The sequence below is a fragment of the Pseudogymnoascus destructans genome (genome assembly GCF_001641265.1).
Source record: "Pseudogymnoascus destructans isolate 20631-21 unplaced genomic scaffold scaffold_26, whole genome shotgun sequence".
In the NCBI taxonomy this organism is placed as follows: Eukaryota; Fungi; Ascomycota; class Leotiomycetes; order Thelebolales; family Thelebolaceae; genus Pseudogymnoascus; species Pseudogymnoascus destructans.
Window position 1 is genome coordinate 214,091 of NW_020167545.1, and position 22,694 is coordinate 236,784.

The 22,694-nt window shown below is 52.8% G+C and overlaps 4 protein-coding genes across 4 annotated transcripts; 2 read left to right on the plus strand and 2 right to left on the minus strand.

Moving 5' to 3' along the window:
* Nucleotides 1–5,633: 5,633 nt before the first annotated feature.
* On the plus strand, nt 5,634–9,979 carry VC83_08446 (uncharacterized protein; the record flags this gene model as incomplete). Its single annotated transcript, XM_024471998.1, has 3 exons — nt 5,634–8,290; nt 8,366–8,516; nt 8,567–9,979. The coding sequence occupies exon 3, from the start codon at nt 9,008–9,010 to the stop codon at nt 9,977–9,979; it is 972 nt and encodes a 323-aa protein (XP_024320436.1). The 5' UTR covers nt 5,634–8,290; nt 8,366–8,516; nt 8,567–9,007.
* Nucleotides 9,980–12,187: 2,208 nt separating this feature from the next.
* Nucleotides 12,188–12,734, plus strand: VC83_08447 (uncharacterized protein; the record flags this gene model as incomplete). Its single annotated transcript, XM_024471999.1, has 2 exons — nt 12,188–12,562; nt 12,609–12,734. Exons 1-2 carry the CDS (start codon nt 12,431–12,433, stop codon nt 12,732–12,734), a joined length of 258 nt encoding a protein of 85 aa, XP_024320435.1. The 5' UTR covers nt 12,188–12,430.
* Nucleotides 12,735–13,093: 359 nt separating this feature from the next.
* VC83_08448 (uncharacterized protein) lies at nt 13,094–15,060 on the minus strand. Its single transcript, XM_024472000.1, has 5 exons — nt 14,484–15,060; nt 14,374–14,433; nt 14,043–14,322; nt 13,791–13,991; nt 13,094–13,743 (listed from the first exon to the last, which is right to left on the minus strand). Exons 2-5 carry the CDS (start codon nt 14,390–14,392, stop codon nt 13,365–13,367), a joined length of 879 nt encoding a protein of 292 aa, XP_024320511.1. The 5' UTR covers nt 14,393–14,433; nt 14,484–15,060; the 3' UTR covers nt 13,094–13,364.
* Nucleotides 15,061–15,367: 307 nt separating this feature from the next.
* Nucleotides 15,368–22,612, minus strand: VC83_08449 (uncharacterized protein). Its single transcript, XM_024472001.1, has 3 exons — nt 22,274–22,612; nt 17,997–22,180; nt 15,368–17,941 (listed from the first exon to the last, which is right to left on the minus strand). The coding sequence occupies exons 2-3, from the start codon at nt 22,020–22,022 to the stop codon at nt 16,139–16,141; spliced, it is 5,829 nt and encodes a 1,942-aa protein (XP_024320497.1). The 5' UTR covers nt 22,023–22,180; nt 22,274–22,612; the 3' UTR covers nt 15,368–16,138.
* Nucleotides 22,613–22,694: the final 82 nt, after the last annotated feature.

A 22,694-nucleotide genomic window follows, 5' to 3' on the forward strand; every position in this document is an offset into this window, starting at 1 on the left:
GTCTGAAGGTCTAGTAGTTGTGATATGTCTTCTAGACAAAAAGACTTGATCACCAACTTTGAATTGTGGTGCAACCACCCCCCTGTTAAAGGCCTGAGCCTGCTCGTCTTGTGCACGCTGTATTTGAACCTTGAGATAGTCCTGGAGGCCCTTAAGGTAGATGATTCTTTCAGTAGCAGAAGGGTTTTTGAAATTTTCAGGACAATTCAGTTCTGCCACTTCAAACCTAGGGTGATAACCATAGTTTGCATAGAAAGGTGTCTCTTTTGTGGTGTTAGAGACTGTGTTGTTGTAAGCAAATTCTGCAAGATGGAGAAGATCTGCCCAGTTGTCTTGAGCATAGTTTGTATAAATTCTTAGATATTGTTCAAGTACAGAGTTGACTCTCTCTGTCTGGCCATCTGTTTGAGGGTGATAAGCTGTAGAGAAGCGTTGTTCCATGTTTAAGAGTTTAGAGAACTCCTTAAAAAAGTTTGAAGTGAAAACTGCTCCCCTATCTGAGATCCAGTGTCCAGGAATTCCATGATATTTAAAGACCACCTTGAGGAATAGCCACGCAAGTTCAGAAGCTGTGATAGTCTCATTGCAAGGCTCAAAGTGTGCCATTTTTGTGAGCCTTTCTACCACCACAAGGATAGAGTCATAAGGGGTAGCACCCCCTTTTGGGATAGAAGGAGGCAACTTGACTATAAAGTCAATGGATATGGAGTCCCATGGGCGTTCTGGTATAGGTAGAGGCTGCAAGAGGCCATAGGGCTTTTGCCGTGTAGGTTTGTTCAAGTTGCAAGTAGTGCAAGAAGATATATAGTCTTGAAGAGTAGTCCTTAGACTAGGCCAGTAGAACTTTCTTGTTAGAAGTTCATAAGTTTTTGCAAAGCCAAAGTGCCCTGCAGCTGGAGCATCATGGAACTGCTGTAGGAGGTGTAGCTGTAATCGTTTATCCCTTGGGACATAGATATAGTTCTTGAATAAGAGAAGTCCATGCTGATTTTTTGAGAAATTCTGTAGTCCAACTTTCTCAAGAGAGGAACCTTTCTTCTGGAGGTATTCCAAAGTTCTTTTCGCAAAGGGATTATGGTTGTAAGCATCTTTGAATGCTTTAAGAAGTGTTGCTGAGGGTGTATAGTCTTTAAAGGTCTCTGGTTCCTGAGAAGAGGTAATGGGGGCAACTTGGTCTTGAGGGGATAAGTTTCCCTCTAAGTCCTCTGTAGTGCGAGGGTTGCTTAAAGATGCTGCTATAAGCTTTGTAGAGTCTAGCAGGGCCTTTGTATTGCTTGTTTTAGCAGAATCTTGGTAGTCATGTCTTCTTGAGAGGAGATCTGCTCTTTGATTCTTGGCCCCTGAGACATGTTTTATAACAAAGTCAAAACCTCCTAGTTGTTCAGACCACCTTGCTTGTCGTCGATTGAGCTGTTTAGTGGTTGTAAAGGTCAAGAGATTTGAATGGTCACTGTAAATAGTGATAGGATAGTTTGCCCCTTCAAGGTAGCATCTCCAATGCTTTAGAGAACATACTATGGCAAGCAGTTCCTTGTCTGTAATGGGATAGTTTTGTTCGGCTGCTGATAGCTTTCTTGAGTAAAATGCCACAGGCTGTAGCTCTTCTTGTTTGTCTTTTGGAGCTTGGTATAAGATTCCAGAAATGGCAAAATCTGAGGCATCTGTCTCAAGAGTGGCAGGTTTCAAGGGGTTAAAGTGTAGTAACATTTTCCCTTCTTTGAATTCTCCTTTAAGAGCATCGAAAGCATCTTGCTGTGTCTTATCCCAGTGATACAAAGTGTCCTTGTGAAGTAATTGAGTAAGGGGTAAAGCCAAGGATGTATATCTTGGTATAAACCTCCTGTAATAGTTGGCAAACCCAAGGAAAGACTGAACCTCTTTAATGCTGGAAGGAATAGGCCACGTTTGTACTGCTTTTGTCTTTTCAGGATCCATCTGAATGCCTTCTGTTGAAATTCTATGTCCCAAGAAATCAACTTGAGACATATGGAAAAGACATTTCTCAAGTTTGCAAAAGAGTTGTGCTTGAGATAGCTTCTCTAAGACTTGTCTAACATGTAGAACATGCTCTTGAGTGTCTAAAGAGTATATAAGAATGTCGTCTAAGTAGACAACAACAAAGATATCCAAGTAAGGTCTTAGAATATCATTCATGAGAGCTTGGAAAGAAGCAGGTGCATTGGCAAGCCCAAAAGGCATTGGTATTCAAAATGACCATAGCGTGTTCTAAATGCTGTCTTCCACTCATCATCTTCCTTGATGCGTATCAGGTTATAAGCTCCCCTGAGATCTAACTTGGTAAAGATCTTTGCTGAAGAGAGCCTATCCATGAGCTCAGGGATAAGGGGTAAAGCATATCTGTTTTTAACAGTGACTGCATTAAGGCCCCTATAATCAACACAGAGACGCAAGGAGCCATCTTTCTTCTTGACAAAGAGAATAGGAGCTCCTGCTGGTGAGGAAGAAGGTCTGATAAAGCCAGAACTAAGGTTCTCATCTAGGTATTCTCTGAGAGTTTTCAGCTCTAATTCAGATAGAGAGTAGATAGGGCCGTAGGGAGGCATTGAGCCTTTTGCGAGTGGTATCTCATGGTCATAAGGCTGGTGCTTTGGCAGAATTGATGCCTTTGCCTTGTCAAAAAGATGTTGGTAGTCTTGGTATGCTAAAGGCAAAATGACCTCCTGAGATGATTTCTCCAAATCTGAAGTAGCTGCTATCTCCAGGACAGGTTGGAAAGGTTTCACCCATATCAGAGATGATATATCGTCCATAGTTTGGTCAAAATCCTTGATCTGGGACAAGTTTGAGTCTTGGACCTGAATAGGGGTAACTGAGGCTTGAAGGGTTTTTTCAGTATTGAGCTCAGGATTTGAGCTAAACCCAAGCGATAAATGCTTCCAATTGATAGTTGGATCATGCCTTTGAAGCCATGGAAGACCTAGGATAACTGGGTACTTCATTGGTATAACATCTAAAGAGATGGTGTCTGAAAATGTTGATTTTCCTAGGGGAATCTCAAGTTTGAGTACTGGGGTGTTGCAGGTAATGGAACCTGAACTGATAGGAGTTCCATCAATGACTCGGAGCAACTCTGGAGTGCGTTTGGGAATTGTAGGTAACTGGTGTGTCAAGATGAGGTCTTGAGATATAAAGTTGCCTGTTGCCCCTGAGTCTATCATAGCCCTTGTAGACAACACCTGTTGTTTGAAATGGAGTTGAATAGGGATTAACAGGTGTGTGAGACTCTGAGAAAGCACCATCGACACATCTTTGTTGTCTAGGGGAGAAGTTGTAGTCTCAGTTGAAGTTGTGCCTGGTGGGGATTTTTCAAGTTTTTTAGGAATAGCAGCTGTGACTGTGTCTGAGGCTGCTATATGTTTTGATTCAGCACTCCCCCGTGCTGAATAGCACTCCTGAATTCTGTGCCCCCCTTTGCCACAGTATAAACAAAGGTTGTTGACCATTCTGTGTTTTCTTTCTTGAGGAGTAAGTTTACCCCTTTTCAGTTTTTGAGGGCTTCTTGTAGGCTGAGGTGCTGGATTTGCTGTAGATCTCTTTATAGAGGCGTCTAAGTCCATAGGTTCAGGTGCTGAGTCCTTAGCAGTTGGTGTAGAGGTGTAATTGTTGAAATTTCTTGTTGGATGCCAGTCTTGGTTCTTCTCCTTTCTTCTTTCAAAAAGCCTATCATCAAGTCTGACAGCTTTCTCTATAAGCGTTTGAAGTGTTGTAGGGCGTTCTTCTTTGCTGAGTTCATCCTTAATAGAGCTCTTGAGCCCTTGGTAGTAAGTGAAGACTAAGGCTTCTTCATTCCAAGTCAAGTGAGAAGTGATTCTCCTAAATTCTGTTGTATACTGAGCAGCAGAGGTCTTTTGACATAGCTTCTGTAGCTCTCTTTCTGCTGTAGCAGTTTCGTTGATGTCTCCAAAGGTCCTGGTAAGTTCCTCTTGAAACTGGTCATAAGAGGTAATCAAAGGTGTAGTGGTATTTTGGTTGTTGCCACTAAGTCTTCTAAGATATGGCTCAAAGAAGTTGAATGCAGATCCACGGAGGTAGCTGGCAGCGAAATATATCTTCTGAATATCTGAGGTGAACTGATGAGGCCTGAGGGTGAAGTAGATGTCCAGTTGCATAAGAAATCCCTTCAACTTCCTCCTGTCTCCATGGTATAAATCTGGTGTTTGCACTTTAGGAAGTGCACCTGGGGTACTCGAAATAGCCAGAGGAGCTGTGGGAAGCTCTGTATGATGTGTCTGAGTTGAAGATTGTGTTGCTGAAGTGTTGGCTTGAAAGGTGTTTTCCAAATTCTCAAGTTTGTTTGCTATAGTTTGTATAAAGGCAAACAGTTGTTGCATCTGCTGTTCAGCAGTAGTTGTAGGAGCTTGGTCGTCCTCCATTGTAGTATCGAAGTGCTGCTATAGAAATAGTTGAAGCTTGAAGCAGGCAAGGTGTAATGGTGGGTGCACCAGATATGAGAATCTAGCCACCCAAGGAAGGGATGAATTTACTAAGACAACACACTGTCTTAGGAAACAGAGCCAAAGGGTTGTAGCTTAGACTATTCCACAACGCAGCAATCAGGTGTATGATGTGGTGAAGTGGTTTAGACAAGTTGCAACAAATGTTGAGTCTGAGAACTCAGGGGTAAGTCAGAGGTTAGCACCTCACTGACTTTTCAAAAACAGAGAATAACAAGATCAATGCTTGGAAGCTTAGAAAAGACGTAGAAGTATGTGCTAGTCGATTTACTGTATTGCCTGCTTGCCCTTTCTTAAGGAAAGGGCAATCCTATTTATGCCAAAGGAGTGTAGTTCTCTCATTTTCCATGACTTTCCATGACTAACCAGGCTTGGTAAATGTATTAGAAATCAAGTGCGACCCACAACTAGCTTGCTAATCATGTAGTGAACGTAAGAGAATCCCATAGAACCATCTCTTGGGTTCCTAGCCTATAGGAAGTGAAAAGGAGGTCCAAGGTCAGAGTACCTATAGACAAATTATGTCATAACTTAACCAATCTTGTGGGTAACTAAGGAGCGATGACGTGTAATGAATCATAGAGGGTTGTAGAAGCTTCTAGAGCTATCGTTCATGTTCCTAGGCCTCTAGTTGGTAGAGATATGCCATGTGGTAGTATTGACCCACCCCCTTAAGGAGGAGATTTTCTTAATAACTTGTTCAATGAGTGTCCAAATGATATGCCGTGATGTATGTAGCATAAACAGATGTAGTAGAAGAGTTTGCAGCAATCGTTGAGTAGTATTGCTTCTGTTGTTGGTGTGATAAGCCAAGATATGTATGGTGACTTGTAGGTTTGAGGAGGAGATTTCTAAGTTTGCTCTTGAGTTTGATAGCAAACTGAGTGCAACGAATGTCAGTATGACAATATCTCTACAACCCTCTATGATTCATTACATGACATCACTCATACTACCACATGACATATCTCTACCAACTAGAGGCCTAGGAGCATGAACGATAGCTCTAAAAGCTCCTACGAACCTCTATGATTCATTACATGTCATCACTCTAGAGTAGCGGTGAACATATGCAAGTTGTGAGTTGGCGCAACTTGCTTCCTCTTGCGTTACTCCAACCTTGAGCGAAGCGAAAAGTTTGGTCACGACGATTATCGTTAACGTACATGCATAGCGAGCGGGCCAGCATAGCGAACGGGCCACTAAACCACCACATGCATTCTTTACCACGGTCGCAGTCTAAACCACAATGCCAAATCAATTGAAACTATATAGAATCCTCTTCTTCAGAGGTTACTACTACTACCTGACAGGTTCGTGCATTATGACCGGCCTCACCGCAAACGCTACAGTGCTGGGCGCGTACTTGAGCCCCCTCCGTACGACGACCACCACGACTTGTTTCCTCCTTCAACTGCTCATCCACATTCTTCTGAGTTATCAGATCCTCTGCTTCCTGCATACTAAGTGATCCTCCTGCCCGTAGACGTACTTTTTTAGCCCTCCGGCGTTTACTAAGTACCTCATTTGCCGTACGAAGGTCCTTTAGCTCAGCCCGCATCAACACAAGCTCGTGTGCTCTTCGACATACCTCTTGCCTGGGCGTCAATCACGTCGTACATATGGGTTGGGGAGCTATTTTGATGCCTAGCGATCTTATTCTTAATGGTGGTTGACTGTTGAGTGATCTCGGACGCTGTCTTAGGGGTCTTTGTAACCCAAGATTGAGCTGTCCTTGGGCGTGTGTTCAGTGGCTCAGGTGTCATTGGCTTTGGATCTAGCTGGGAAAGCACAGCTTCGGGGTTGAGAGGGACAAGACCAGTCGCTCTAAAGCCTGCTCGTACGTTGTTTTCAGTCATAGCTATGTTGAAGGCCTCTAAAAATGCGTCGGAAAAGTCGTCCTTCGTGATGTGAGTGATTTGCATCCGCATCATCTTCTCAATTTGCTTCCCATACGAAGCCTTGAGCGGGCTAAAACAACTGACATCAAGAGGCTGGAGGATATGAGACGAATGGGGAGGCATACAGAGTGGTAGGATACTATTAGTCTTGCAGTAGTCGTCGAATTCGGTAGAGTGGTGGCTTGTATGGCCGTCGAGGACTAAGAGGCGATAAACACCTTTCGTACAAGCCTTCATGCACTGATCAAAGTGCTTGATCCAATCTAAACCAATCTCATTTGTAGTCCAGCCGTTGGTACTTGTATGGATCCTCCAATCGCTCAGGAATCGGCCGTTCTGATACCAAGATGTGAGGTGGAATTTTCCCTTCACAACCACGTACGGAGGTAGTGTCCAGCCAGTCGCGCATACTCCCTGGATCACTGTAACAAACTCTCGATTGCCTGGCTGCTTCGTACGAGGCTGAGAACTTCGTTCGGAGCTTGTAACAACCTTTGCGCTCGAGAGCATGCCCATTAGAAACCCAGTCTCGTCAAAGTTATAGATATCCTCCTCTTGGATGCCATACTTAGCAATCATGTTCTGTACAAGCCGGAACCACGCATTTACTACGTCCGGATCTTCGCATTGGGCCCTCTGGTAATCGATTCGACGCCGAAAACGCGTGGTAAGCTCAGGGTTGCGCTTGACAAAGTTCTCTGCCCATCGTGGTCCAACATGCGATGCATCACGGTCCGTACGGAGGCGATCGGCCATTTCTCGAACGTCTTCAAGCCGGGGCTGAAATCCTCGCGAATCTAGGTCGAGTATCCGATCGACAAGCACCTTCTCTTCTAAATTGGTCAACTTCCTCGAGTTGGCAGAGATATCGCGTCGTGATTTCCGTCCAGCTTGTCGGCATTCGAGGGTCGTACGGGCAACTTGGTAGACTTTAGCTGCAGCTCGAATCGAGAGATTAGGGTCTCTTTTTAATGCCTCGAGAGCAAGGACAATACGGCTTTCGTTTGAAGAACATTCCATCTTTGATGGTTGTGAAAATTGATGTTAGAGGTAAGAAGTTGTGAAAAGTGGGTGGAGTGGCCCGTTCACTATGCTGGCCCGCTCGCTATGCATGTACGTTATATGCTGCTTTCGCTAGACCAATAGGTCGGTCGGCCACGACAAAAAAAACCACTATATAAACCTCATACTTTAAGCTACAATAAGAGACAAAAAGTAGCATTGGCACTCGAGATCAGACTCTCGAGTCCAGAAAGCTAAGGGGGTATAAGAACTACAGCAGAAGTGGATTGATTCACTTTGCTAGTTCTACACTTTTCCTCTCCCTTCCCCGCTGTAAAACAAAGATCAACCCCGTGATTCTGCCCGGCCAAGTTGCCAACCACCACCCCATTCACAATGCCGACACAACCCGCCCGCTGCTGCCGCCTCGTAAATGGGACAAACCACCCAATCACGGGACTGCGGCGATGACGACGAAGATGACTTGACGAGGACTTGACAATAGCTCGACTAAGGCTCTTCCATTGAACGGAACCTATGCCCGGAGTGGGTGTCTCGGCGAGAGGGTTGGGAGCGGATTGTCGAATCACAGCTCTGGAGATGGCGATTAGTGAGCTCCCCGATGCGTCTATACTTCAGTATACCACGGTATACCTTGGGGTAAGATACCAAGGTATGGATACACGGGTAGTCAAGGAGCGCGGCGGGGTCTAGGGTTGGAGACGGATATTCACAGTTGTATATTGCATTATATATATATCCGAGGACACATTTGCACCATCTTTTACACTGTTATCAACTTCCATGGTGAAAAAGACAGCCATCAAGATGTTGGCTCAGCTACAGGATGTCGCGCCCACGAGGCTAGCAATGCTGGTCCTCGGTGGACTGGTGGCATCGCTTTTTATCTACGTAGGTTGCTCAGCTTCAGATCTCGAGATCGCCGCGTCCTCGTCCTTGTTATCCAGCTAACCAGGTCTCCCAAAGGCCCTCCTCGTCTCATTCTACCGCCTCACATTCCACCCTCTGGCCTCCTACCCAGGTCCCTTCCTCGCAAAAATCACAGATTGGCATCAAGTATACAACGCCTACCATGGAAACCGCCATCTCTCCCTCTACCTCATGCACGAGAAATACGGTATGTCCCCACTCTCCAGCCTCACCAAACCTCTCCTCTAACACCTACAGGCCCCTTCGTCCGCTATGGCCCTAACAGCCTCTCCACCAACACGGCCACTGCCCTCCATAGCATCTACGGCTTCCACTCCCCCGTCCAAAAGGGCAAATTCTACACTGCCTTCCCCGCTAACAAGCACGCCTACAACACGCACAGCAGCATCGACAAGGCGCAGCACGCGCGCAAGCGCCGCGTTCTCTCTCACGCCTTCTCCGACGGCGCCGTGAAGGCCATGGAGCGCTATATTCTGCAGAACGTGCGCGCCTTCACCGAGGGGCTAGGCGCGAGCTCTGCCACTGTTGGCCAGGAGAGGAAGGGATGGGGATTAGGCCAGAATATGGCTGATTGGTGTAATTATCTCACCTTCGATGTTATGGGGGATCTCTGTTTTGGAAAGGCGTTTGGCATGTTAGAGAAGGAGGATAACCGGTTCGCGATTGAACTTATTGGAAATGCGGCGCATCGCCATCTTATTGTTGGTCCCCCCACTCATGAGATATGAGATCTCAGTAGCGTTTAGAGCACAACTAACACCCCCCCAGTGCGGCGCCATGCCCCTCCTCCACGAATACCACCTCGACCACGTGCTCTTCCCCCACCTCGCCGCCGGCCGCGCACGCTACATGGCGTACAGCAAATCGCAATCCGTCGAGCGCATGAAGAACCCCGACGTCGACCGCAAAGATTTCTTCTACTACCTCCTCAAAGCCAAAGACCCCGAAACCGGCGCGGGCTTCGCCCTCCCCGAGCTCTGGGGCGAGTCCAACCTCCTCATCATCGCCGGCTCAGACACCACCTCCACCGCTCTCGCAGCTGCATTCTTCTACCTCGTCCACAACCCCGCCGCTCTCCAGACCGTACAGGCTGAAGTCCGCAAGGCCTTTTCAGATGAGGAGGAAATCGTCGCCGGCGCGACTCTCAATTCCTGCACCTACCTCCGCGCCGTCCTCGATGAGTCCATGCGCCTCAGCCCCCCAGTCGGCGGCATCCTCCCCCGCGAAGTCCTAGGGAGAGGAATCGACATCGACGGACACCACATCCCCGCCGGTGTCGACGTGGGCACCTCCCACTACGCCGTGCACCACAACCCAGCCTACTACCCCTCCCCCTTCACCTTCAAGCCCGAGCGCTGGATTGCCTCCGGGGATGTGACAGCCGAAGACGTGACGAATGCGAAGAGCGCGTTCTGTGCATTTAGTGTTGGGCCGCGCGCGTGTATTGGGCGCGCGCTCGCGTATACGGAGTTGATGATTGCGTTGGGGAGGGTGGTGTGGGCTTTTGAGATGAGGGTTGCGGGTGGGCCGAGGGTGGGGGAGGGAGGGAGGGGGATGGGGGAGGGGAGAGAGAGGCAGGCGGAGTATCAGTTGAGGGATTCGTTTACGAGTTTGAAGGATGGGCCGATGGTGGAGTTTAGGCGGCGCTGAAAAGGGGGGAGAGGGGCGTTCTGCGGGGGTGGGGGTGATGAATGGCAATTACGTTGATTTATTCCGCATATGGTGTATGAGTTGCAGTTAATGGATGTGATTACCTTCCTACCCGTCGTTGTGAATCCCTTTATTCTCCTTCCCATTCCCACCACCCCTCCCAAACACCTATATCACGTCGTCTTCTCCTTCTAAACCTATGCCCTACCCCAAATTCTCTGCACCGCTACACTCGAACATTCCATCAAACACCACCACCTACGCACAAAAACAACACAAAATGTCCTTCCGCAACCCCTTCACCGGCGCCTACGCCCACGCCGCTACCCCCTCCCAAACTCAAACACAAACACAAACCCGCCCTCCCCCACCCCAAACGCAATCACGCCCTTCCCCCTCCCTCTCCCGCCCTCCGCCTCCACAAACACAATCCCGTCCCCCTCCCTCATTCTCCCAGCCTCAACCACCCACTTTCGCACAGCCGCCACCGCAGCAACAAACTCGCGGCGGACAGAATCAGGGGGGTTCTATCATGATTCCCGGCATAGGGGGGCAGATGGGGGGGGGATCTATTATGCTTCCGGGGGGAGGATCGATTACGATGCAACCGGGTGGGGGGTTATGTCAGAGTGGTGGGATTGAGACAACTATTGGGTGTGGGCCTATGGCGGGGACCCATGGGGGTATGGCGGGGTGCGGGCCTTGTTCGCCGGGGATGATGGGACAGATGGGGGGGCAGATGGGCGGGATGATGGGAGGCATGGGGGGGCAGATGGGAGGACAGATGGGAGGACAGATGGGAGGCCAGTCCGGGCAGCAGGGCGGGTGTGGGTGCGGTCCTTGTGGACCTTGTGGACCGATGGGAATGGGTGGTATGGGGGGGCATGGGATGGGGATGGGCGGGTGGAGGGGGTGTTAAAGGGGTTAGGAGTTGACCGGGGGAGAGGTTAGTGGTTATGGGTGCCGCGATGGGGGTGTGAGATATATGTTTGGGATTTGTTGAGAGCAAGCGCGCTTATGGCGGCGGGTTCTCCTGGCGGGTTCTGGGAGAAAAGGGAGAAAGCGATTTTATTGCGAGATCTTATGGTATTTATTAGTAATAGCTAAGTTTATATATTATGGTATTAAAAGAATGGTTCTTGTGCAGCTCAGGAATACGTTATGGTTACTGTGACTGAAAGCTCTGTGAGAGGGAACCTAGGAAGGGAAAAGGGGGGGCCAGGTTGAAACACAATGATAATAATACTAGCATACAACAAGAACAATCACATACAACCATAAACTCAACAGAATCGGTCTCTCCCACACACAGGCTTGCAATTTAGTTGATTTTTGCTCTCAATCGTGCTAATATGAGAAAGATATAATCGAAACAACCTCGCTGCTTGCCCCTAGAAATCCCAATACCTGTGTCCATGACACCTCCCACCTCCGTCCTAAATCACGGATCGGGTCTTACTCGCTACGTTCTAGCAGTAACTTTTCTTGCACTGTGTGTACTGTAAGTTACGGGTGTGTTACAACTCTCATATTGATAATATAGAGAAGCTAACAAACCTGCCATCAATCAGCTGCCAAAGATACATGAGCTGTAAATAACTTCAATCTCAACCGCCCTTAGCGTTGTGCATAGCCATGTGCCGATTTTAAGCATCATTCCACAATACATCCCTAGAGTGGTGCACATCGTTGGACATCATCGACGATACATTCCGAACTAGGTTTTGAAAGGATTCAACGCTAAATCCTTCACAGGAATGCTCTTTAGGGCGATCAAGCATGCGGCGATCATGCTGTTGCTGGTGCCAATCTTGCAAGCTGCGGTGTTGGTTCACCCTCGCTCTCTTCCGAGTCTAACTTTTGAAAGGGGGACTATTATTAGGCTTAGGATGCTCTGATATAAAGAGAACCCTCCCGCTTTATCATATATTGAGTAGTCCACATTCACATACGCCACTCGCTGCCTCATATTGGTCCTCCCTTACTGCTATCAATTCTGCGATTTTAAGACAGTCAGGAGAGTTGCGGACAAACGTAAGTCTTTCCTGGCCACTATTTTTGTGCTGTCCAAAACCAAAAAGCTAGAGGCTGACATTATCTCCTTGCCACAGCTGTCCAGGTATCTGAGAGGAGCCACTGCAACGGCGGTCCTGTACCGTAGGAGGGTAGGAGGGTGCCCAATCGCCATCCTAGACTAGACCAGGCGACGATTGAAGCATCGTCCACCGAGACCCACGGAACTTCAGACACAATGACAGTAAATGCCGGGATTACGTTTTTCGGTGCTAATCTTGGTCTCCTCCGCGCATTCGGTAGAATCATCGCACGCATCAACAGCGTCAACGAACACGCTATATATCCCCAAGGACAAGGAAGGACACGTGGTGTTCTTCGCCTACTAAGAGGAGCACTGTGGCATTTCGGCTGCGATACGCAAAGCAAACCTCCAGGATGATAAAGGACTTCGACTGCAATCCTGATTACAACCTCCTGATTAGCCACGACGCCAATGTGGATAGCATAAAGGGGATGCAGTACAACTGGGACGGGATCCATCCAGGTGATTTCTATAACTACGTAGACGTAAGTATATTTTACTTATTAGAACTTTTAAGCTAACGAGCTGCAGGCTTGCATCCGACTCCCTATGACAACAGTCAACGGCCATGCCAAGGGCCACTACCAAGTATGCGACAGTGACAACACGGATAACGCTTGCAAGGAGTGTCTGGGTTGCGACGAAGAGGATGCTTAGTGGTCAACTGTAATTACATTAGCAGATAGGAAGGCAGGGCGTAAGTTATACCTGGAGAATTGATGATAGAATGAATTGAGAACAAACATGCGGCTTACACTGTAACTCAATGGACTTCAATCCAAGCAGGCTCATATGCTTTTTGCCGTTTATTCCCATGTGACGCTGCCATTTTGTGACTGCATGTCGTCATGTTTGAAGTTAGTCGCGGGATGACGAATTCTGAGAGAATGTGATAATTTCAAGTTTCCTGTCAGCAAACCACACCAAAGGCGAGCCCCCAGCTGCGGTCAGGAATCGTCGAAAGAGTAATCCACCGGCTGACAACAAAGCATAATTATGGTTACAATTATTGTTATCGGGCAATGTATGCAAACTTAAGCTAAAAACTAGGCATATTGGAACGCCAACACACAACACGCCCTGAGCGAACCTATTAAATCGCTGTACTATCAACAGCATACTTTTTCTCTCTCGTCTTTCTTTTAACCCTCCCCCTGGCCTCCAGTTAATATTACATCTTGTCGCCGCCCTCTTCTTTCCCCGTATTGTTTATTGCCCCTGCCGATCGCCCCTTCCAGTCGTCCCCGTCGTCGAGTCGTCGAGTCGTCAAGTCGTTGACCCAACACCCTATACCAGCGACGCCTCCCTATACCTCGGGAACAAGCCCCTCATCCTCTGCCCGCTCCTCGCCGTCGTCGGCTCCGGCACCTGCTCACGAATAATATCCGTCCGCTGCGGCACAGTGGTCGTATACCCCGACTGGACATTATCGGTCGCGAACCCCTGGTTTCCCGGCGGATACCCGACGTTGTCATTGTACGCCGTCTCCTTGGCGTTGGTGCCCGTGTCGCGCTTCTTGCGACCGATCAGGACCCCGCCCAGGAACAGGCAGGCGGAGACGAAGAGCAGCACTAGGGAGGACCAGGTGAAGGCGAATGCGTAGCGGCCGACGCTGGCGCTGCGGCCTTCGTCCTGGAAGCGGTCGCGGGCTTTGACGAATACGGCGCTGGGAGGGAGGTTAGTTGTTGTTGGAGTTTTGGGGCGGGGACTCACGTCATCAAGCAGGCGGCTAAGCATAGGCAGAATGTCGCAGCGAGAGTGAGCAGACCGGTCGCACCAGCGACCAAGCGGAGGCACGACAGGAAACCGCTCAGAGCAGCCAAATTGGCAAAGATGAACGCGATGAAAAAGAAAACCCATCCGAAGCGCCACATGTAGTAGTAGTACTTGGACGTAGTATCATGGCCGTGAGATCTACGCCTCCATTAGCACCGCATCTTCCAGCAATTGTATCCCAAAACTCACCCGACCAGCGCCGCAGGCGCACCATTCGAGTTTCCTCTCCACGCATACCCCAGCGGCAGAGCCGGAACCGAGGCCCCGCAATTGTCGTTATGGTCCCCACAGACATGCCAGAACGTCCACTGGGAAATAGGTCGTGCGTCGGCGATGCCCGACGTGTCGGCGCGCAGGAACCAGATCTTGTTCAGCGGCGTTTGGTGCGTGACGCCCGAGAGGACCACCAGCCACAGCATCACCAGGGCGCCGGCTAGGAAGATCCATGATACGGCCCCGAGAATGCCACCTGGGGGTTGGTTTAGCCAGGAGGTCTGCGAGACCGGGTGGGGCTACATACGCTTTCCCGCGCCTGCCATTTTTGAGATTTGGGGGAAGTCTGTAGTCGGGTTGCGCTGGGCTTGGAAATTGTCAGCTTTCAGCTGGGCCACGGAAATACGGGAAACTTGCGTTCGAATTTCTTTCTTGTAGAGCCCGGGAAGTGGTTACTGGACCGTGATCGTGAGGTGACAAATATTAAGCTTCCGCAGCAAAGTTTTAGAATCAACCAAGAGGAAGTAGCAAGGTCAAAGGGAAGCAAAACGAGGGTGTGCTGATACTTAAGCCTTCAAAAATTCCCCCACAAACATCCCACTTCTCGTAATAAACGTACCGACAACGTAAGTGCGGACCTCTGATATCATCGCATGACGACAACCACTTTTCCCGCCCATCCCCCGCCCATTTCGCCTTACAACGAGGCCTGTTTCCACGACCTCCCCGTGCTCCCTCTTGCATCACCGAGGCAGACATAGCGTCGAGCTATGAGATAATGGCGTGGTGCGGAAGTCAACCATGACGCCTACGATGCGAGACTGTGTGAGACTCCATGGGATGAAAGGGCCGCTAGAAGACTGGAAAGTTGGCTAGATGGCTGGCTGGAACGAGTGAGAGGGACAGCCGCTTTGCCGGACGGGGGAAGGTTGCTGTCTCACAGGTGTCTCGAGGAAAGCAGGGAATGGCCGAATTGGAGCGCAGCGAGATCTGGTAATATGGCGGTAATGGTTGACAGCATCGCTGACAACTTGTCATAGTTCGGACGGATGACTAAGCGAATCTGATAGTTAGATAGTCTGAAGTGGATGGCATGTTGGAACTATTCAAAATACAACACTGAGGTCGTGCGTGGGCAAGGGAAGGCGGAAATAGAGAGCTCAATGATGAATGGAAATTGATAGAGTCAAATTACGCAGGTCATGATTATGATCGTTGTCGGCGAGAAACTTTATCATCACCAACTCGCGCACCTCACAATGTCCAAGTCCCAAGATTCAACAAACCTTCAAAACACCAGAGCATTAAGGTCGTTTGCGGGCAAGGGAAGGCGGAAATAGACAAGTTCAATAATAAATACAAATCGATGAGACGCAAACTACGCAGGCCGTGATTATACTCGTCGTCGACAAGAAACTTTATTCCCCCCCACCAACTCACTCGCACGTCTCACATCTCACAATCTCAACCCCAAAAACCCAAGAAAAGCCTCGAAGCACACTGCTTTTATTCACCCCCCTCACAAAATATTACACTATCCCAATCAAAATCCCACACACACAACCCTCTCGATCTCGCTCCTTTTATATCCCCCGTCTCTCGCAGACGAAAAGCCCCCACAAAAAAACGAGGTAAAAAAAAGAGAGTCATCATGGCATCATCACCCAACCTCCCTTCCTCTTCCCCTCCCCCTCCCTCCCTCCAAAAAAATGAAATTGAAGGGAGGAGAGAGGAGAGAGAAGAAAAGAACCCCTCAATATAATCGTCATAAAAGTCATCATCCCCGCCTAAAGCAAACGAAAAAACTTCCCTCTCAAAAAAGCAGAAACGACGCGGAGGGGATCTAGAAACACTCGCTCTCCCCGCTCCACCGCCCTCGCAGCGCGGGCGTGGTGCCGTCAAAACCAAACGTATCTGCAAAAACCCCAAACAAATCAGCTTCTCCTCAACAAACAACAAACGGCCCCCGGCCGCCCAACCACCACACCCCCCATCGTCCCTCACCCCCACGGACTCCGGCAGGCGAAATGATCAGTCGGTCAACCACACGCGCGCGCCGTTAGAGTAGGGGACTACCAATACCGGTACTCCCCCCCCCGCCCCGGACTCGGTGAAGACTCACCACGCTTCCCCCCTCCCCCCTCCCCCGCTCCCCTAGGACTCCCCATACTCCTCGGCCCCGTCGGTTTCCTCGTCGGGACCGCAGCAAGCCCGCTCACACTCCTATGCACCGCCCTCGGACTCCCCTCGTAGGTCCTCGCGCTACTGGCGGCGCTGGCGCTGCGTCGTCCATCGTCATCGTTATTCGCGGCGTCGTAATCAACACGCTGTTCCGTGGCGAGGGGACTCGGCTTCGTGAGTTTCCCACCGCCGCGGACGGCAGGTTTAGGGGGATACTGCGCCGCCCCCGCGCTGGAGGAGTCGAGGGGTTCCTTCGGCGGCCTTGCAGGTCCCTCATCGTAATGCCTCTGTCCCTGACTATCCTCCATCCCCGTCGTCCCATTACTGTAACGATTCATATTCGCATTCTGCGGCAACCTGTCCAAACTCGTCGTGCTCCCCCAATCAACACTCCGCGGACTCCCCATGCCCCTAAAATCCTGCGCCTCCCGCTCCAGCGTCCCCTGGTAATGGTGTCCCGTGCGCGGCTGCGGGTGCTGGAGGTTGAGGGAGTTGCGGTGGGCTTTGTATTTGGGGTCTTCCGGGGGGAGGAGGGGGGGAAGGTTCGAGAGGCCGTCGGCGTGGTGTGCCTGGTGTGCTTGCTGGGTGTTGTCGTGAGGCTGCTGAGCGAGGCTATCAGCACTCTGCTGCAGCGGCAGCGTCGCGGCAGAGAAACCACTGTGCAATTTATCACCCCCATACACATCATGATCGTAATTCCCTACATCGCTACCACTCCTTGACTGCGGGTGGCTAGTCGTATTTGGCGAGTTTGGCGCAGCGTCCTTGCGTCCCCCACTACTACGGAAGCCCTTCGCCACCGTACTAGCCGTCGTCTCTGACCAGCGCGAGATCTTAGGGATAGGGTTCCATCCAAACGACGAGGAGGACTTGTGTTTCTTGCTCTTGTCCGTGCGCAGCGTGTTCTCGTTACTCAGATTCGCGGCCTCGACGCGCCGGGGCGGGGTGCCTAGGGGTGCGGAGCCAGGGCGCGGGTTGTGGTCGAGTGGGGGGAGGGGCTCGGCGTCGTCGTAAGCATTGCCTAGGATAGCCCGCTCGCGGTAGTCGGGTACGTTATCGTCCTCGTCGCCCTCGGGCACGGTACTGACTCTATTCTCGCTGAGCTTCCTCCCCCCAAACCCCTGCGACGCGCTCGTGCCGCGCGACAGCGGGTTGGAGAAGTGTCCGCTCTGGCTTGCGTGGCTGGCTGTCGTCGTGCCCGCATGGCCCTCCGGTTCATACCCGCGATCCTGCTCCGCCGCGCCCTCCTGATGCGCATCATCATACTCGTCATCATCAAACCCCTCCCCCCGCGCAACACTCGACGACAAGCCCTGCGCGACCTTCAACCCCTCCACATCGCCTAGGAGCTGGACAAGCATGCGCTCGATCTGCGCGAGGTCGTTGGTGGAGCGCATGCTCAGCCCCTTCAGGGCCCGCTTGAACACGTTGCGCCGCTTCGTGGGGAGGTCGTCGTCGTCGCCCGTGCCGGAGCGGAGGGACTTGACGGATTGCGGGAGGGGGCGCGGGCCGTTGATGGCTTTCATGATGGATTTGTCGGTGTTGCGTTGGACTTCGGTGATGACGACGTCTTCGGTGTCGGCGAGGAGACGCTTCATGTCTTCGAAGGAATTGCGCATCTCGGCGGCGGCGCGCACGAGGGTGACGAGGATCTCGGTATCCCGCGCATTGCGCTGGGCATCTCGAACGGTGAGCTGTAGTTGTCAGTAACCCATAAACCCATCCGAAAAAGAAAAAAGAAATACTCACATGATCCATCAACGCCACAATATCCTTACTCTTAATCGCCTCCCTATGCCTCCCCATCGCCCCATCATAAAGCGGCGACTCCATCCCCTGCGACATCCCACTCAACTGCCTCTGATGCCTCTGCTGCGGGCTATAAAACGGATCCCCCGCATCAAACTCCCCCGGCCCCATCCCCTCCGCATCCGCAAACCCCACCACGCCCCTCTTCGGCTCCGGCGTCACCACCCCCGGCGACCTTGCATTCGGCGCCGACGAGATGTATCCCTCATCCTTCGGCACCGCACCGGGACTACCTGTATTATACCCCCCGGCCTCACCACCAAGGCTCCGTCGCACGCCCTCATACCCCAGCTGCCCAAGGAGATTCCTATCTTTCTCACCCCCGAGAAGCGTGACGGGACTAGACCCCTCATACGGGTTCGTGATAAGCGTATCCCTCTTCCTCTCATCAGAAGTGCGGTGCCACTCCTCATCCAAGCTCTGATCACGCGTATGCGCCTTCCCCCCCAGGGGCGCAGAGTCCATGAGTCCCATCTGCGCCGCGCGGAGTCCACTATCGCTATCCGCCCCCCTGAGAAGACCGCTCCCAGCACTACCGCTGCCGACAGCCTTGCGCGTGGGGGTCTTGTAGTACCAATCCCTATCGCCCTGTTGCACCTCGCGGTCGTCCGCGGGACTGTAGGGCTCGCTGGGGCCGTTGATGACGCTCGGGTTTGTAGTCACGCTCGCGTCCTCCGCGAACATGGGGTCAACCGGATCGTCCATGCCCGGGGCGGCGTTAGCACTCATCTTGGCTCGGGAACTCTCTTCGTCAGAATCGAGGTACATGTCACCTCTCCGCGGCGAAGGGGGTATATAATCCCTCGCGCGGTCTTTAAAGGATTTCTGCAGCGGCGCGCCGGGGATCTGGTCATGTCCCTGTTGCTGAGCATAGTGCTGTTCGGGGACTTGGTGGTGGTTAACTAGCATCGTGGCTGCGGTGCCAGCAGCTGCGCCGACGATACCAGCGATTGCGGCGCCTTTGCCGCTGTGCTGCTTGTAATTGGGCATCGTGATCTTGCGGCCCTGCTCGTCGAGTTCATACTCTGGATACGTGTCCACACCATGGCTGTCAATAGGGACGGTGTCGCGAGTCGTAGGCGACGCAGGGGCAGCTGGACTGACTCCCTTGGCTGTGAAGCGGCACTCGGAGCCCTCGTCATACGACGCATAGCTAGCCTGGCGATTCACTCCCGCAGGAGCACTCTTCGCATCGCCGAGGTGACTCTCATATCCACCCTCTAGCGCTGGGCTCGGCTCCCCAGTGTGTCCAGTCAAGACACTCGCGTCCAGCAGACTGGCGACGGCGCTCTCGACCGCTACGGGTGTGTGGATGTAATCCGGGCCGGCCCAGTCGCCGCCTTCAAAGGCCGCGCTGCGGTGACGCTGGTACTCCGCCTCTGACGCAGCATCCGCGTCCGCATCGGCGTCGTGATCAAGATCACCCTCCTGGGTAAGCTCCGAGTCGGTCAGCCCGCCCATGCGGACATCCCTGAAATCGAAACTGCGCGGGTCGACCCCCAGGACGCCATCGGAGCGGATAGACGTTGCTTTATGGGCCGGACTCTGGTCAAGCGACGTCGAAGCGAGAGATCCGCGCGACCGCGAACTCTGCGTCATCGTAGCTCTCGAATCGCGCTGTTTCTGGAGACGCTCCTGTTCATCAGCCTCGGTGTAGCCAGACACACTCTGGATGGGGGAGAGGCCGCGCTTTTCTTGGTTGTAAGGCACGTATTTGAGCGGCGATGGGACATGCTGGGTGTGTGCATAGTATGCCGCATCCGCATCTTCGTCTTCTTCGAGGTAGCGCGCGTCGTCCTCGTGGTGTTGATTATGATGCGCCATCGCGTTGGCGGCTAGAACACCCAAGGCGCCACCGCCAACTGCCGCGGCGGCTGCTTTGCCATATCCGCCCTTGTTGGCGTCGAGGTCGTGGTGGTACGCTTGCTGGTCGTATACGGAATCATCAACGGATCGGTTGAGAGGGACTTTGCGCCCATACTCATCGAGGTCATACTCGCCCTCTCCCATCCGCAGGTCCATACGGCTCACATCCGGCGTCGAGCCATTATTATTCAGCATTCCCAATCCGCGCTGTCCCTGTCCCTGACTACCATACGGACTCCCAAACCCCCTCGCAACACCATGCACCGGCGTCCCGTCCTTCTCCGCAGCCGCCGACCTCGGCCGCTCCGTCGACGCCGACAAGATCGACGAGCGCGTGATATCCGACGCATTAACGTCACTCATCATCGGCATGGGCGGCACATCCTCCTCCGCACGATCAAAGCTCTCCACATCATCCCCCCGGCTCCGACTCCTCGCGCGCCGTCTCCGCCTCTCCGCACGCTCCTTATCATCATACTCCTTCTCCTCGTGCCCGCCATGACTCTTCAGTCCCCCCGCAAGCGCACCGAGTCCAATCCCCGCCGCCAGCGCTCCAAACGCCGATTTCTTGGTATTCCCGCTCCTCTTCTGCCTCGACGCCGACTCATCACCCGTCATACGATCCACGCTGCGCGGTGTCCGCGGCGTGTGCGGGCGCGGAGACTCAGAGCCACCACGAGAGCTGCGGCGGTCTTTGGAGGCGCGCACGGTGCCGGTGGAGACGGCGCGGTCGCGGTCATCGCCGGGTTTGGATTTCAACGATGCGTCGCCGGCGCTGGTGCGTTTGCTGCGCGTCTCGCCCTCGCGGGACTCCTGAGAGAGCGCGCTGCTAGATGTGAGGGAGCTGCGGCGGTGGCGGGGCTCGCGCTGCTCGCGGTCGTATTTGTCGCGGCTGGCGCTCTCCTTCTTGAGGGCGTTGAGCTCGGGCAGGATGAGGCGGCGTATAGCGTCCTCGACGGTCTCGAGGAGCTTGGGGTTAGTGATGGATGACTTCCCCGATGCGGCGGAGCGGTGCGAGCGCTCTGAGAGTTTGGAGGAGGTGAGCAGGCTCGACTCGCCGCTTAGGACGGAGTCGTCGTGGTGTCCGCGGCTGGACCGCCTGCGCGGCGATCCTCCGCTCACCTCGCTGTGCTTCTCGGCGCGTTTAGCGTTGTCGCTGACGCTGCGGTCGCGGCTGTGCTTAGGGTTGTGCTCCGACTTGGCGCTACGCACCTTCTCCGCCGCCTTCTGCGTAATGATGCGCTCACGGCTGAGGCTGCGGCTACGGCGACGGGCCGGGGCTTTAAGTGCCTCCCCCAGGGCAGCTGCACCTAGGCCAGCGGCAGCTCCCGAGATTAGCGCTTCGTTCTTCGAGAAGCCCCTGCTGCCCCTCTCGGAGCGGAGGCCGGAATCTCCGTCGAGGAAGCTGTTCGCTGGCATGGACGAGACGTCCGATCCGAGAACCTGCTCGCGGATCGGGGCGTCTGGGTCTGGAATCAGCGGACTGCGATGCCGCCTCGGGCCAACCTCAATCTCAATCGGGTTGCGCGAGACATTCGACTCCTCCGTCGCCGAAGCATAGGAGCTGAGACTCTGTCCATCACCCTCGAGATCCACTAATCGCGCATTCTTCGTATTCCCGCCCGACGACGACAGGTGAATGCGCTTTGTATAGGACGGTTTCGTCCCGCCATCCTTCTCCTCCTTCCCCCCCGACCGGGACTTCGTAATCTGTATATGCCCGCCACTCCCGCCACTCCTCCCCTTACTCTTCCCACTCGGCGTAACCTTAACCCTCACGCTCGGCCGCCTCGACTCAACCTGACTCTCCTTCCCCCCCTCAAAATACTCAATCAGCAACGACGTCTGCGACGGATGCGACTCTCTCGATATCCGATCGGCGCCCTCCCTCCTCCGATGCGTCGGGATCGTCACGGGACTCCCATCCTCGGGAATCGAGTACGACGTCTGGTCCGACTGGTCAGTGACGCGGGAGAGCTCGGTGCCGTCTAGGCCGGCCGCGTCGACGCCTGCGCCGCCGCTGTTGACCCCGACGCCGGAGTTGCTCGAGGTGTCGGTGGGCGCGGGCAGCGGCGGGCCGCGCGAGGTTTGCAGGGCCATTGGGCTTCAGAGGCGCGTGGGTGCGGGCTGCATGGGCGGGTGTGGAGGCGCGTGGGTGGTGGTGAGAGGGATGTGTGTTCAATGGCGGGTTGTGGTGGTTGTGTTTTCGTCTGGTGCAATGTCTGGATTCGTTCAGTCTGGTGGATGAGCCAGGTAGCCTACAACAATTCCCATCGGTCAGCTCTCGTTCTCCTCGGCCTCTCTCTCATCCCACTCCTGTCCATAGGGGAGCATAAACAACAGGCACTCACTCTCAGCAACCAAAAAACAGCACTCACTCTCAGCAACCAAAAAACAGCCACTCCGTCCACCGTCAATAACTAGCCGTCGTAGTTTGCAGCAGCAACAAAAAAAGGCAGAACGCAGGTGTTATTTATCCGTGTTTATGCCCTGCGTGCCTCTCTCTCTCTAGATCGCTGGACTGGCTTGGTGGGTAGTAGCAGGTAGTTAGTTCACTGTGGAAATCGGGGCTGACCTTGACTGGAGCGAGTGAGGAGGAAGAGCGGCGGCGGTGGATCGTTTGGCGAGCTCTGCGTTGGCGTTTTGGAGGGCTGCTGTGGTGCCAACGGGTGGGTGTGGGCGAATCAGGGCGAGTAGCTTTTGGGGGTTGGGGGGGGGGGGGTTTGGTACGTGGTGGTACTTGGTGGAGGTATTGGTTGTGATGTACAGGTG